This window comes from Psammomys obesus, unplaced genomic scaffold (genome assembly GCF_907164565.1).
Source record: "Psammomys obesus unplaced genomic scaffold, mPsaObe1.curated_primary_1811, whole genome shotgun sequence".
Classification (NCBI taxonomy): domain Eukaryota; kingdom Metazoa; phylum Chordata; class Mammalia; order Rodentia; family Muridae; genus Psammomys; species Psammomys obesus.
Window position 1 is genome coordinate 1,594,937 of NW_026585894.1, and position 14,059 is coordinate 1,608,995.

The following is a 14,059-nucleotide window of genomic DNA, read 5'->3' on the forward strand; positions in this document are numbered from 1 at the left end:
CAGAGGGCCTCTGAAAGCTTCTGCAGTATAGACTGTCAAAGCAGATGCTGAGCCTGATGGCCAACTGATGGGCAGAGTGAATGGAATTTTATGTAAGAAGTGGGAAATAATAAGAGCTGGAGGGGACGGGAACTGCACAAGGAGAGCATAGAACAAGATAATTTGAACACAGGGAACTTCCAAGAAAATCATACTCCAACCAAGGACTATTCCTGGAGATGACCTGGACCCCCGGCACAGGTGTAGCCCATGTTAGTTCAGTGTCCTAGTACATTACATTTTAATGGGAAGAGGGACTGCCTCTGACATAATCTGATTGGCCTGCTAGTTGATCACTTCCCCCTGAGGGGGGAGCAGCCTTACTAGGCCACAGTAGAGGACAATGCAGCCACTTTTGATGAGAACTGATAGACTAAGATCAGAAAGGAGAGGAGAACCTCCCCTATCAGTGGATTTGGGGAGTGGCATGCATGTAGAAAGTGGAGGGAGGGTGGGATCGGGAGGGGAGGAGGGAGGGGCTTATGGGGGGATACAAAATGAATAAAGTGTAATTCATAATAAAAAAAAGAAAAAAATTATTTAAATATAGTTTATCCACTTTGTATCCCAGCTGTAGCCTTCTCGCTCATCCCCTCCCAATCCCACCATTTCTCCCTCATCTTCTCCCATGCCCCTTCCCACATCCCCTTCCACCGACTCTAGCCTATTAGGTCTCATCAGGACTGGCTGCATTGTCTTCCTCTGTGGCCTTGTTAAGGGTGGTCCTCCTTTAAGGGAGGTAATTAAAGAGCCAGCTACTGAGTTCATGTTAGAGACAGTCTCTGTTCCCATTACTAGGGAACCCACTTGGAGACTGAGCTGCCATGGGCTACACCTGTGCAGGGTTTCTATGTTATCTCCATGCATGGTTCTTGGTTGAGTATCAGTCTCAGAAAATACCCCTAAGCCCAGATTTTTTGGTGCTATTCCTCTCCTTGTGGGTCTCCTGTCCCCTCCAGGTCTTTTTATCTCCCCTTTCTTTCATAAGATTCCCTGAACTCTACCCAAAGTTTGCCTATATGTCTCAGCATCAGCTTTGATACCTTGCTGGGTAGAATCTTTCACAAGTACTCTGTGGTAGGCTTCTGTCCTGTTCCATGTTTTCTCCCTCTTCTGATGTTCACCCTGTTTACCTTTCTGTTTCAGCTCTTACTGCCTTTCCCCCACTTTGTGTGCATGTGTGTATATGTGTGTGTGTAAGGCATTTGCCTTAGTCTTTATGGTGTTACACTTTAAAGGGAAATTTGAACATAAGCTCAAAAACACATAGGAGCTAGCTATGATTTTCTTTACATACTCAAATGGCAGAAAAGTGTCACTCAAAATACAGATGTGTGATGTTTTCTTAATACCACTAGGCTAATGTTCTCTCAAGAATATACCAAACAAAAAACTAACATCTATAGCTTCAAGGTGTGGAAAACGATCAAGTGTCATGACCTACTTATTCTTGAAGCAAGTGTTTTGAGACCAAGGTTCTACCTGTGCCCTATAAAGCCTTTCCAGAATGAGTAACATACAGAATAAAAGCATGAGCATGTGTTGGTAATAAGCCAGTAAATTTGTACAGTCCTTTCTGTATCAATATCCTCTCATTTTATAAATAGAATCATTATTATCACCAGTCTTGCCCTTTCTGTATTAATATCCTCTCATTTTATAAATAGAATCATTATTATCACCAGTCTTGCCACCACTACTCAGGCGTTACTCAAGAGAAAATGATGACTCAATTTTCTAGACATACTACATTTTCAAACTCTGTGTATTAATGAAGTACGAACTATTTATTAAAGTGTAGACCTTTTTTTTTCTTTTAACTAACTGCCTCGATTTGAAAGTACAGAACCCATAGATTTGATTGCATAATTAGGTGCCATAAAAGGCTTTAGTAAAATCTTCTACCTGGCCTCTTGGTTCCCCACTCTAAAAAAGTGACATTCTCAGCTTCCAAAGTCTCCAGGCTTATAATGATCAAAAATACGAAAGTATATAGGTATTAAAAATAGAATTTTAAACAGCTACACTCAAGTGGTTTAGAAAACTTAAGCAAACACATTATATTAATTTCCCTATATGAGAAAATCACAATTATAACCAACAAAATATGGACTCCAAGAATTTTTACACTTAATTCTATTCTTTTGTCCAGAATCTACTACCAAAAATTCATTGAACTTAGCTGAAACTCAATGACAATATATACAAACTATATTAAGCAATATTTGAGATAACAATTTATACAGTCAGGTGAAACAATCCTGACTAACTCAACCAAAAACTGAGAGAGGATATAATTTCTCTCTCAGTTTTTCATCAGGTAGGCTGAGGCTGAGTACAATGTCACTCAGATGGTTCATTTTAAGCCTGTATCTTTTACAGACATCTTTGGTTTAAAAGAGAGAAAGACAAGAAAAATAATAACAAAACCACAACAATCACTAAAACTGAAAGCCTTCTTTTCAATTATTTTTTTTAAGAAATGTCCATCATAATTCCTGGTGTTTGGAAACTACTATAAAATTCTTCTTTAATGTGTTCTTAGATTCTTGGTTTGAAAGTATTTTATTGAGTATTTTTGCAACAATGTTCATAAGTGAGATTGCTCTGAATTTCTCTTTCTTTCTAGAGTCTTTGTGAGGTTTATGTATCAATGTGACTGTGGCCTCATAGAATGAGGTTGGTAATGTTCCTTCTGTTTCAGTTTTGTGGATTAGTATGAAGAGTATTGGGTGTTAGCACTGAAACCATTTGGCCCTGGGCTTTTTTTTTTTTTTTTTTTGTATGGGAGTAATGGGAGACTATTGATGACAGGTTCTATTTCCTTAGGGGATATAGGACTATTTAATTTATTTACCTAATATTGATTTAGCTTTGGTAAATGGAATCTATCCATTAAATTTTTCATTTCATTTACATTTTCAAATTTTGTTGCATACAGACTTCTGAAGTAGTACTGAACCTTATTCAAAGGAAACACACTGGCTGCTCAGTTTCCAAGTGGGTTCCCTAGTATACGGTACAGGGGTTGTCTCTGACATGAACTCAGTGGCTGGCCCTTTGATAACCTCCCCGTAGGGAGTACAGCTTTGCCAGGCCACATAGGAAGATGATTCAGCCAGCCTTGATGACACCTGACAAGCTAGGTTCAGATAGAAGGTGAGGAGATCTTCCTCTGTCAGGAGACTAGAGAAAGGGAATGGGGGAGAAGATGGAGGGTGGGTGGGACTGGGAGGAGATGAAGGAGGGGACTTCAGTGTGGATACAAAGTGAATACAATGTAATAAATAAATATATAAATAAAATTAAATTTTAAAAAATTTCTTCTGAGATGAGTTATTAATTTCTCAGTGGCAAATCAAAAAGATTATTTGAAGGAAACAAATCCTAAATGGATGCATAAAAATAATCATTATGCACATAGTTTTACACAAGAAACACCATATAGCTATTAATGTAACAAGAAAACTTATAACATCCTGAAGGCATGATGATTAAAGAGATAAAAGAAAAACATATCTACTTTGTGAATATCTGAGTGAAAAGGAATCTTAGGTAATAGTACTACTGCCTACTGCTTGTCTAACCACAACATCGTTTTATGTGCCTCTTCTAACTTGTTCTTAAAAGCCTGTCTAATTAGCTACTTAATCAAATTGAATCAGCCTTAAAAGTGTATCTCAGAAATGGTGTGAGAGAAATGGTCTTAGCAGCCTTTTCAGGCTTCTGATCTCCTTCTTCCAATTTTCCTGCCAATTCCTTCCTAACAGGACTTTTCACAACTATCACTGACCAAGCTTTAATCTGATACCTATAAATGGATTATTTATTTTTCTCTTTATTACTAGGAACTGACAGAGTACTCTTGATTTTTTTTCAGCTATTTTCCCTCAGAACGCCTCAAAAATTGCTTTGTATCATGAGCTTCCAGCATCATCAGGACTACTTTTAACTTGTTCTGAGCTTGAATCAAGAAATTGTTGCATCCTATTTCAAGACCTAGCATACAAGTTATTTTAATACCTCAGATACCCTTAGACAACATTTATGCTCCCACAGAAGCCTATATACCCACTTTTCCAACTTTATTATAATTTTTCCATTTTGTTTCTATATTTCTTTATTTAAACTATCAGCAGAGAGATGTTGTCAAGTTTCTGTATTTTAGTATAGTACCAGATACAATAATTGCTTAATAAAGGTTTATTTTTTAATGATTGGAAAAACAATAAAATGGTAAAGGAAATATAGGGTTTTATACAGTCATTTAATGAATCTTTCTACCAGTTCACATGATTCATGGTATAAGGGTCTAATGAAACACTTGCAATATGTCACTACTCTTTATTTTGCCATATAATATTCAAAAGGCTATTTTATTCTACACATATTCAAGATATAGTGTGGACCATAAAAAGTCCCTACCTTTAGATCATTTTACCTATCAACCTTGACTGAGAAGAAACTTAGATTTTTCTACCTTACCAGAAATCGGGAGGCTACATCTATCCCAATAAATAAGTACAGGAACACAAAGACCATCTGGATGCAGCAATATTCAGTAGAACATTTTCTTTAACATCTTGGGCTTGTTTTCATGGAAATAATATTGGGACTTCTCAGAAAAAAAATAAACTTCTAGTAAGCTTATATGAAGTCTTAGATGAATATAGGAAATCCTGACATACAGAAAGATCAAATAACAGTTTTACTTTCAAGACAGTGCCTTTTTTTCTTTTTTATTATTATTTTTATGTTTTTGTATTACAGTTTATTTACTTTGTATCCCAGCTGTAGCACCCTCCCTCATTCCCTACCAATCCCATCCTCCCTCCCTCATCTCCTCCCTGACCCTCTCTAAGTCCACATATAGGGAAGGTCTACTTCCCCTTCCATCTGACCTTAGCTTATCATGTTTCAATAGGACTGGCTGCAATGTCCTCCTCTGTGGCTTAGCTAGGCTGTTCCTCCCACGGAGGTAGTGAGGAGGTCAAAGAGCTAGCTATAGAGTTCATGCCAGAGACAGTCCCTGTTCCCCTTACTTAGGAGACCACTTGGATACTGCGCTGCCATGGGTTACATCCAAGTAGGGTTTCTAGGTTATATCCATTCACGTTCCCTGGTTGGAGACTCAGTATCAGACAAGGCCCTGTGCCCAGATATATTTGGTCCTTGTGGAGCTCCTGTCCTCTCCAGGTCTTATTAACTCTCTTCTTTCATATAATTTCCTGTACGCTGCCCAAAGTTTGGCCATGAGTCTCAGCATCTGCTTTGATACAATGCTATGTAGAGTCTTTCAGAGGCCCTCCCTGCTAGGCTCCTCTCCTGCTTCTCATTTGCTCCTACTTCTAATGTCCATCCTATTTGTGTGAACCCTCTGTAGAGGATTATAGAATGACAAAAAAAAAAAAAAAAAAAAAAAAAAAAAAAAAAAACCTTAAATGTTCAATGTCCTTAGTCATCAGGGAGAAGCAAATCAAAATGATCCTGAGATTTCACCTCACACCCATCAGAATGGCTAAGATCAAAAACTCAATTAACAACACATGCTGGAGAGGTTGTGGAGAAAGGGGAACCCTCTTGCATTGCTGGTGGGAATGTAAACTTGTTCAACCACTTTGGAAATCAATCTGGCGCTATCTCAGACAATTAGGAAAAGTGCTTCCTCAAGATCCAGTTATACCACTCCTAGGCATATATCCAAAAGATGCTCAAGTACCCAAAAGGACTTTTGCTCAACCATGTTTGTAGCAGCTTTATTTGTAATAGCCAGAACCTGGAAACAACCCAGAAGTCCCTCAATGGAGGAATGGGTACAGAAAAAAAAATGGTACATTTACACAATGGAATACTACTCAGCAATTAAAAACAAGGAAATCACGAACTTTCCAGGCAAATGTTGGGACCTAGAAAAGATCATCCTGAGTGAGCTATCCCAGAAGCAGAAAGACACACATGGTATATACTCACTTATAAGTGGATAATAGACCTATAAAATAGGATAAACATACTCAAATATGTACACCTAAAGAAGAGAAATAAGAAGGAGGACCCAGGGTAAGAAGATCAATCCTTTTTTTTTTCTTTTACACAACTCTAGAAATCATTATTCATGTGACATCCCATCAGAACAGTGATCCCCTGAAACTATACTAATACTAACCTTGGCAGCTAATACAAAGCTTTTCAATGAATTGGTAACACTTTTGAAATCCCATTATGACCTCCATTTGAAGCAGTGAGTTCCCATGATATCTTTATTTCATAGGAAGCTAGGTATTTTTGCAGTCCATTTCAGATGTCTAAGATATTTTTTTTCAGTCAACACATGCATTACTCAATGCCTAATTTCAACTGCCCTTCATCCTCAAAGCCTTACTAGGAAGATCCTTTTTTCCTATGTCCTTTTCATTCTATACCACCTAAGAAGCCTAAGTATTCTTACTGACACAGGTATTTGATGAAATAGATAGTTCAACACTTTTCAGAATTCCTTTGTATAGTGAGACTCAACTGTTTACTACTTATAAAAAAAAAGTCAGGGACTTTTTTACCTATTCCTTGCTAAGTGCATTTATTACCTACATATGCCAAACAGTTTGTGAAATTAATGTAATTGAGGAGCTCCAAAACTCTAGAGAAATATTATCCCCTCAAATTGCTTGTTGCTATGTCCAAATTTTACTAGTCTTTCATTTGCACCTAAGGTGTATCTTAATAATGTTTGAATTTCAGTCATAGAAGTCTTGGTTGTTAACTTTGCTGTTTGGACATACTGCTAAAAGTTATCTCACCAAAGTGGTAAAACTCAGAAACCCTATGCACAAAAAAAAAAAAAGTCCTCTAACAAGTTATGTCATGTGTTAAGTGTTACTCATTTAGTAATATGGCAAAAGCCCAGTTTCTTGACATATTTGTAAATGAAAAAAAACATATGACTATAAACTGTAATACCATCAGGAAAACTGCTCCTTAGGTATGTTTAACTCTAGAGTTGAAACATGAACACAGCAAGGGAATTTTAAGTTAAGCTGATTTCAGTTCATTATATCCATGCTCTATATGTGCTAACAAAAAGTTATTTTTATAAAAGCAACCAATGTATATACACTAGTATAGTATCTAATAAATGCCATCAAAGGAATAGCAATTGGCACCTAGATTTCATATCTAGAATGGTCAACTGTGTTTACCTAGACATCTGTGTGATTTTAGTCAAGTGACCCTTAGTTGCTTTAAAAATTGGTTTCTTCATAAGTGAAAAGTGAATAATGATAATTTAAGATCCTGTTAGGACTAGGTCAAGATGAGACATTGTATTACAAGTAATAGGTTTTGCTATTAAAATTTATATTATAATTGCAATCAGATCATATTCCATTTTTAAAACAATGGTTAATTAAAGATTATTTACTTTCACAGTAGTTACAAATACTAAACACATTTGCAGCATCCATACAAATTTTATAACTCATTTCTAGAGCCTTCTGTATATACTGTTTGGGTGGAATCAATATGGTTATCTATCTGCTGATTTTTCTTATTCTTTATTATAGAATGAAGGCCATCCTTTTCTTATGGCTGTCTTAAAAACCACTGAACTAATCAATGTATCCAGTGATAACAGGATGATTTGAAACATATGTAACAAAGGCTTATCACTTTACTGTATACTGAACCTGTCAAAATATTTTCTTATAATATGAAAATAGATGTTCTCTGTCCTACATTTTTTTTTATTGAATGGAAACAAAAGGATTAGAAGGCTATTTGATGATACCATAGATTATTGCTTTTGGATGAAATGAACCATGCAACTACTATAAAAAGTTAAAATATAATAATACTCTAGGCTTAATTTCACATCATACCGCAAATATACACAGTATGCTCACATTTACCAAGTATCAATAACTCCTAGATTGGTAAAAGGGATTTGTGAAGTGATACATGCTCTCTTTTTGTCCTCATGTGGATAATCCTGGAAACTGGGAAAAGACTGGCTAACCTTATTTTTCAAACCAGATGGAGTTAGGCTTACCTGGCAAGGAAAATTACATCTTTAGTGAACTACAGATGAGGCAGTTTCACCAAGGAACGAGCCAAATCTCTTGTGACAAGAGAATCAGTAGATACCACATGCCAGGATAATTCATTGAAACCATGCTTTGCAAGTCTACCACATATTCCCTCATGAAAATATTTGCTTTCAATTGTCTCATGAAGAATGACGAAACTGAATAAATTGTGATGTTTTAAGCCACATTTTACTCAGATTTGTATAATGCACTTGAAATTGTATTACAGAATGAGGATAAAAAAATCTTTTGACTTATTTTCAATGACAACAGATTTGAAAACCAAGAGTGATGTATGGAAAGCAAATGTTCTTTTAGCTTTGAGAAATGGAATGCTAATATGGCTGACAACTGTTTCAGGATGCTGATGGCTACAATTACTCATTTATAACCACATAAAATAAAATAATACATGTGAAGAAAAAAAAAGCAGGACTTGAAAAAAAAAAAAGAAAGAAAGAGACAAATCAGGAAACCAAAATTTTGTTAATGCCAGTGTTTCTATGTATCACTGTTTGATTAGTTTTAATGGAAAAATAAAGGGAGTAATGATATAAATGAACAGCAGACATACATATTAGAATAAGCATTCTGGCTTTATCTTGGCAAGAGCTGTGACACATCTCACAGAAGAATAGTTGCAGTTTAGAAAAGAATAAATGTGACATTCTTTCTTGTAAGGTGTAGAGACCAAACCCAGGTGACCCAGAACACACCCCTGGAATTGTTAGGGAAATTGGCTGTTTATAAAATACATCTTAAATTAAAATAGATTTACATTACTTTCCCCTTCTGTTTCCCCCTCCAACCACTCCCAAGCCCTTCATTCTCAAATTGGTAACCTCTTTCTCACTGATTGTTATGGCTACGTAATTCTCTATGTTTGTATGTAAATGTACAAATATATAAGTATAACCTACTCTGTTTAGTTTTGTTGGTAGTGTATAAACTGTCTCAGGGATGACCACGTTATGTTGAACAACCAATACAGGGGGTCATTTAAACTTTTTAGAGTTGCTCAATTACCCATCAATTCAGAGAAACCGAAGTGTCTAGTGTAAAATCATATTCTGACTAACTGCCAAACTGCCTATACATTCAAGATAAATAATACTATCGTATGTTGTTGTTGATTTTAGCCATATCTCAATTTGGCTCCTACAAATATCTTGCTATAGACAAACAGGTTTATCTTTAGAATATTCTTAAAATTTTTTTATTATCTTCCAGGTTTGTATTTGCCATTCTTTCTATATATTAATAATATGCATATATATGACCTGCTATCCAGATTTATCATTCAAGACAAAGTTCGTAATTTATCTCAATCATTCTCTGTGAAACTTTGCCTAGGTATACCTATATACCAATGTCTTATAAACATGTCCAACTATTTTAGGAATGGCGTCAGCCCATTCACCTCAGAACAGCTTTCATAACTGAAATATAGCAATAGTAAATGACACTCCCGCACTCCTCACATCAGGCTATCCTTTACTATCCTTTTTGGGTATTCTGTTGGACCTACTTCATTCAGCTTCAGAGCAAACACTAAAATTGGGTGAAATATGAAAAGACGTGTTTGGGGAAATGACTATGAATTCCAGTAAGAATGTACCAGTTAGAATAATTCACCCAAAACACAGAAAAGCAACCACAAATGCATGAATGCAAACCATATGTTTTCTATGTATCTATGCATATGTTAATGTTGAAAGGTGGGATACAGAGTTAATAAAATGTAACTAATAAAAAATATATATAAAAAAGACTTCATCTCCTTCTCAACTGGGGAGAAAGACCAATTTCATTTATAAGAAACACAATTTGCAAACGAATTTCAGTTTCCACTAGATATAAAGCTTTTACTGTTTTCAGATGCAGTTTCTAGAAAATTCTTCTATGCTCAACCACATAGTACATTACTCTTCTTGAAATGTTAATAAATTTTAACATAGTATTTTTATTATTTGCTTAAATGATATGACCCAATTGGATAGCTAACATTTTGCCATAAAGCTGGTTTGACTTTGTTTTTACTGTAGGATAGAAATATGAGAAGGAAAATTTTCAAGAATGAAAATAAACATTTACTCAAATAAGTATAGACTTAAGTGAACACACACAATGTTTTACAAATAATTTTAACTTCTGAATATGTGAAGACTATCATATCCGATTATTTATATGTTTGAGCTTGAGTGGTATCTGTGTTCTGGTTATTTAGTTTAATTTGCCCATCCAAACCAGGATAGAAAAACTTCACTAACAAATGTCAGCTTCCTGTCAGTAGAGCCATGGTAAGAATTGCAAATGCTTAGAGAAGTAATGAAATTGCTCTGTACATAAGCCTTTAGGGTAATAATTCAAAGTAATACTTCTACCCATCAAAAATAACTGTACTGACTAGGAACAGAACCTAGTACCTGACAGTTTTAACACCATTACTAGAGTTGAATTCTAATGCTAAGTGCTTTTTAAAAGTCCATCAAGATTTAATAGAGTGAATTTACAGACTTGGTCAGAGTTTTAGCCACGTAAATTCCATTAGGTTCAAAGTTCCATAATACTCCACCCTGTCTAAATCGATGTCCACATTCCAATCTGTAGCCTTCCATGCTCTCTGTTGAACTCTCTAATGTCTCAATTTCTTTCCTCCCAGTTTTGGTTTCCACATTGCTCCTCAAATATGTCTTATCTCTTGGATATAGGGCCTTAAGCTTCACGCTCTTCCTATTTGAAATCCTTTGAGACCTCTATTTTAAAATAAACACTCTCTGCACTGATCTTCTATCATGACTTTATTACACCTGACCTATTTTCTACCCAACGTTCTATCAGAGTCAATTTGAACCATCACTAAGGCTATATGCCAAAATCTGCTTCTTGGATAATCATACCCAGAGATGATGATAGCACTCTCAGAAAATGTACCTCTCATCAGTGTTTTGGAGCACTGAGAAAAAAGCATGAAGTAATTTCTGAATCTGGGTCAGCTATTTTGTAAATGTATAAGAGCAAGGTTTACAGTAGAATGGATCTCACTGGATGGATAACCTGTCACTCTGTTAATGAGTTATGGAACAACCTAACAGACTACTTTATGGAGGAGTGCTACTTGCAGGTCAGTCCTGAGTGATGCTGCTGCATTTAAAGAGAGAACTATAGTAGGTATTAAGACAAGGGAAGGCTCAAAGGATATTCCAATTTCTTATTACTATCCTCTTCTTTCAAAATATATTGATATTTAGTTTTTTTTTATTAAAATCCGGTGTTAAGACATGTAGTAGAAATTAAGACTAAGATTCTTTGATGAATACATAAAAATAGAACAGAGTAAGAAGCAAGCATGTATATATAGTAGAGCTGAAGAATTTTCTACCAAAAACTTCCCTTTGTTCTAGAAAGAAATAGTAAAGAAAAGTGTGGAGAGACTTAGATATGGAACTAAGAACATTGTACATTTTTCTGAAAATAATAACAATGCATTGAAGAATCAAAAGAAAAGCCTGACCTGTATAAAGAGAAAATAGTTTTAAAGAGAAATGAGAGAAGAAAAAGGGATACAGTTTGAAAGGGTAACATCATCCACAGAAAAAGGCATTGAGTAGCAGGGCATAGAGAAGTAGGGACAGATCAATAAGATATTTAGGAACAAACATGACAAGGCTTTATGTGTTAATAATTCAAAAGCCAATTCACCTCAAAATGAGACAATATGAAGACATAGGTCCACAAAATACAACCATCTGCCCTACATCTCTTTTTCTTTGTGTTTGTATCATTCACCAAAGTCCACTGAGAATGAACTAAAAAAGAAAAGCTAAAAGTCTTATTGGGATGATACTTCAGCAATTTAGACAGCACTGACTCATAATGTCTAACATTTCAGACTGTTGACCTATATTTCCTGTTGATTAAGAATGCTCATGTGTTTTCTTTCTCTGTTTTTTTTTTTTTTTTGTTTATTTGTTTTCAAATTTCTAGTTACCAGTTATAGAAATCTAACCCAAAGGCAGTGGCTTTATTGAAACCATGTGATTAACTGGCTACAAGCAGCTGTTTACATGAGGGTTATCTTAAGGGCAGCCTCATATATGTCCTCCATTCAGGATCCATAAGGCCTGACATAATCATTACCTATTTGTTTATGAGAGGCTATAGTCCCACTGGACTTCTCATTTGCAGATAATGGTTCTTGAGTTAGACAAGCTGTTTAGTCATTTTAAACACAGCAGGACTTAGTTGGACCTTCTGTCTGTCACTTATACAGAAAGGATGAACAGTTCTTCATTTATTGAAGAAAGCAGAACCAAAAGGAAGACTGGAGACTATGGAAGATAATATCAATCCCTTTCCAAATACTATCCCACTAAACACACTCAGGCACTAACAAAGTGTTTTAAATGCCTTGTCATGTTAGTTACTGAGTATGCTGGTGTGTTCTTGTACTTGGAACACTTGGGAAATAGAGGTGGAAGGAGGAGTTTGAGGTTATTCTTTCTTACCTTGTGTATTAGATACCAACCTGGGCTATATGAGGTCTTTTTCAAAGAAAAACTTTTAACTGCATTCATTCTAGGAAATGCTTTGATTTTGTATATAAATTCAAGACAAGATAATTTTCTAAAATCATTTTATAACTACCATTTTTCATTCCTCTATTCAACCAGTTACTTAATCATTATAAATTATGGAGACTTAATGCTACCTGCAGTTTGTTACTCATTTATGTCCACAAGTGACCAGAGATCAAGAAACTAACTCACCTTAAAGACATCCATGTACACAGCTCAGTAAGATAAATTAGTTGCTTATGAATAGCTGATAACGGAGAAGAGAAAACCCAACTGAAATAAAGGAAAACTTTAAAAATTACTTACTTCACTTGTTTGCAGGATTGTGAACTTTGGCAGTTTGGTCTTTGAACTGGCTGCACAGGGTTTCCCATCTAACAGTGATCCAAAGGAGAGGTTTCCAAAGCTGTTCTCAAATTCAATAGAAGGCTTAAGTGTTGGAGAGATATCAGATGCCTGGTCCTGCCCATCCATGGGCCTTACATACGCAGTTGGCTTTTGTTGTCCCATGCTTGTTTTGCAGTAAAGACCTGGTGGGAAGGTTGGAACTGAGAGGCCACCACTGGGAGCTAATAAAGATGAGGCAACTAGGGGAGACCCAGGAGCTTGCACTGTAAATTCAGATTCTTCTCGTGAATTGGACTGAAAGATTTCTTTGAAAGAATCTTCTCCACCAGAATTGGGGTTATTATCTTCCTTTGCAGACGGGTTAGATTTTTCAACTGTACCAATTTGGGGTTGCTCTGCTGGATAGACAAAAAAGTCTTCTAGTCGGGTTTGATGCAGGTCTTGTGTGGATGTCTGTATCTTGTTTGGTTGAATAGTGGCCTGGCTTGTTTGTCCAGGGCTAGTGTTGTGATTATCTCGCGGCCACTCAGATTTCGATTTTCTGTTACTGTGTATTAGAGTGGAATTCAATATCACGACTGAAGGTGGAAGCATTGGTGCTGAGGAGTGGGTATTCTCTTGGTGAGAAGGGATCATTCGATTCTTTTGTTCTGGATAAAAACTTGCTTCACTTTTGTTGATGGGAGTCTGGGGCACAGAATTCTTTGGAATACCCACCAGATGATTCTGACCAGAATGATTAGTTAGAAGATCCTTCATTTCATCATAGCTTCCAAGAGTGTTCTGGACTTTGTTGGCAAGGGCATCCCCTTTGTTTGTCTAAAGTAACAAAAAGATGGGGGTGGGAGGAGAAAAGATGAATAGGTGTCTGATTCTTAACATTGTCACTTCAAATATATGACTTCTATAGACTAGTAGACAGAGTTCCTTAAAACTGTCATATTGTCATATAAGTTCATACTTTAAGTGCTATGTAAGGCAAAAATAAACCATATATTGACAGGAATTTGGGATTCC

General features: G+C 35.9%; 1 protein-coding gene across 1 annotated transcript in view; it reads right to left on the bottom strand.

Moving 5' to 3' along the window:
• The window catches only part of LOC129670914 (AF4/FMR2 family member 2-like), a 208,999-nt gene extending 195,198 nt beyond the window's left edge, over positions 1–13,801 (bottom strand). The window contains exon 1 of the mRNA XM_055599541.1: positions 13,001–13,801. Coding sequence (XP_055455516.1) covers positions 13,001–13,801 — 801 coding nt within the window. The remainder of the gene's footprint in view (positions 1–13,000) is intronic.
• Positions 13,802–14,059: the final 258 nt, after the last annotated feature.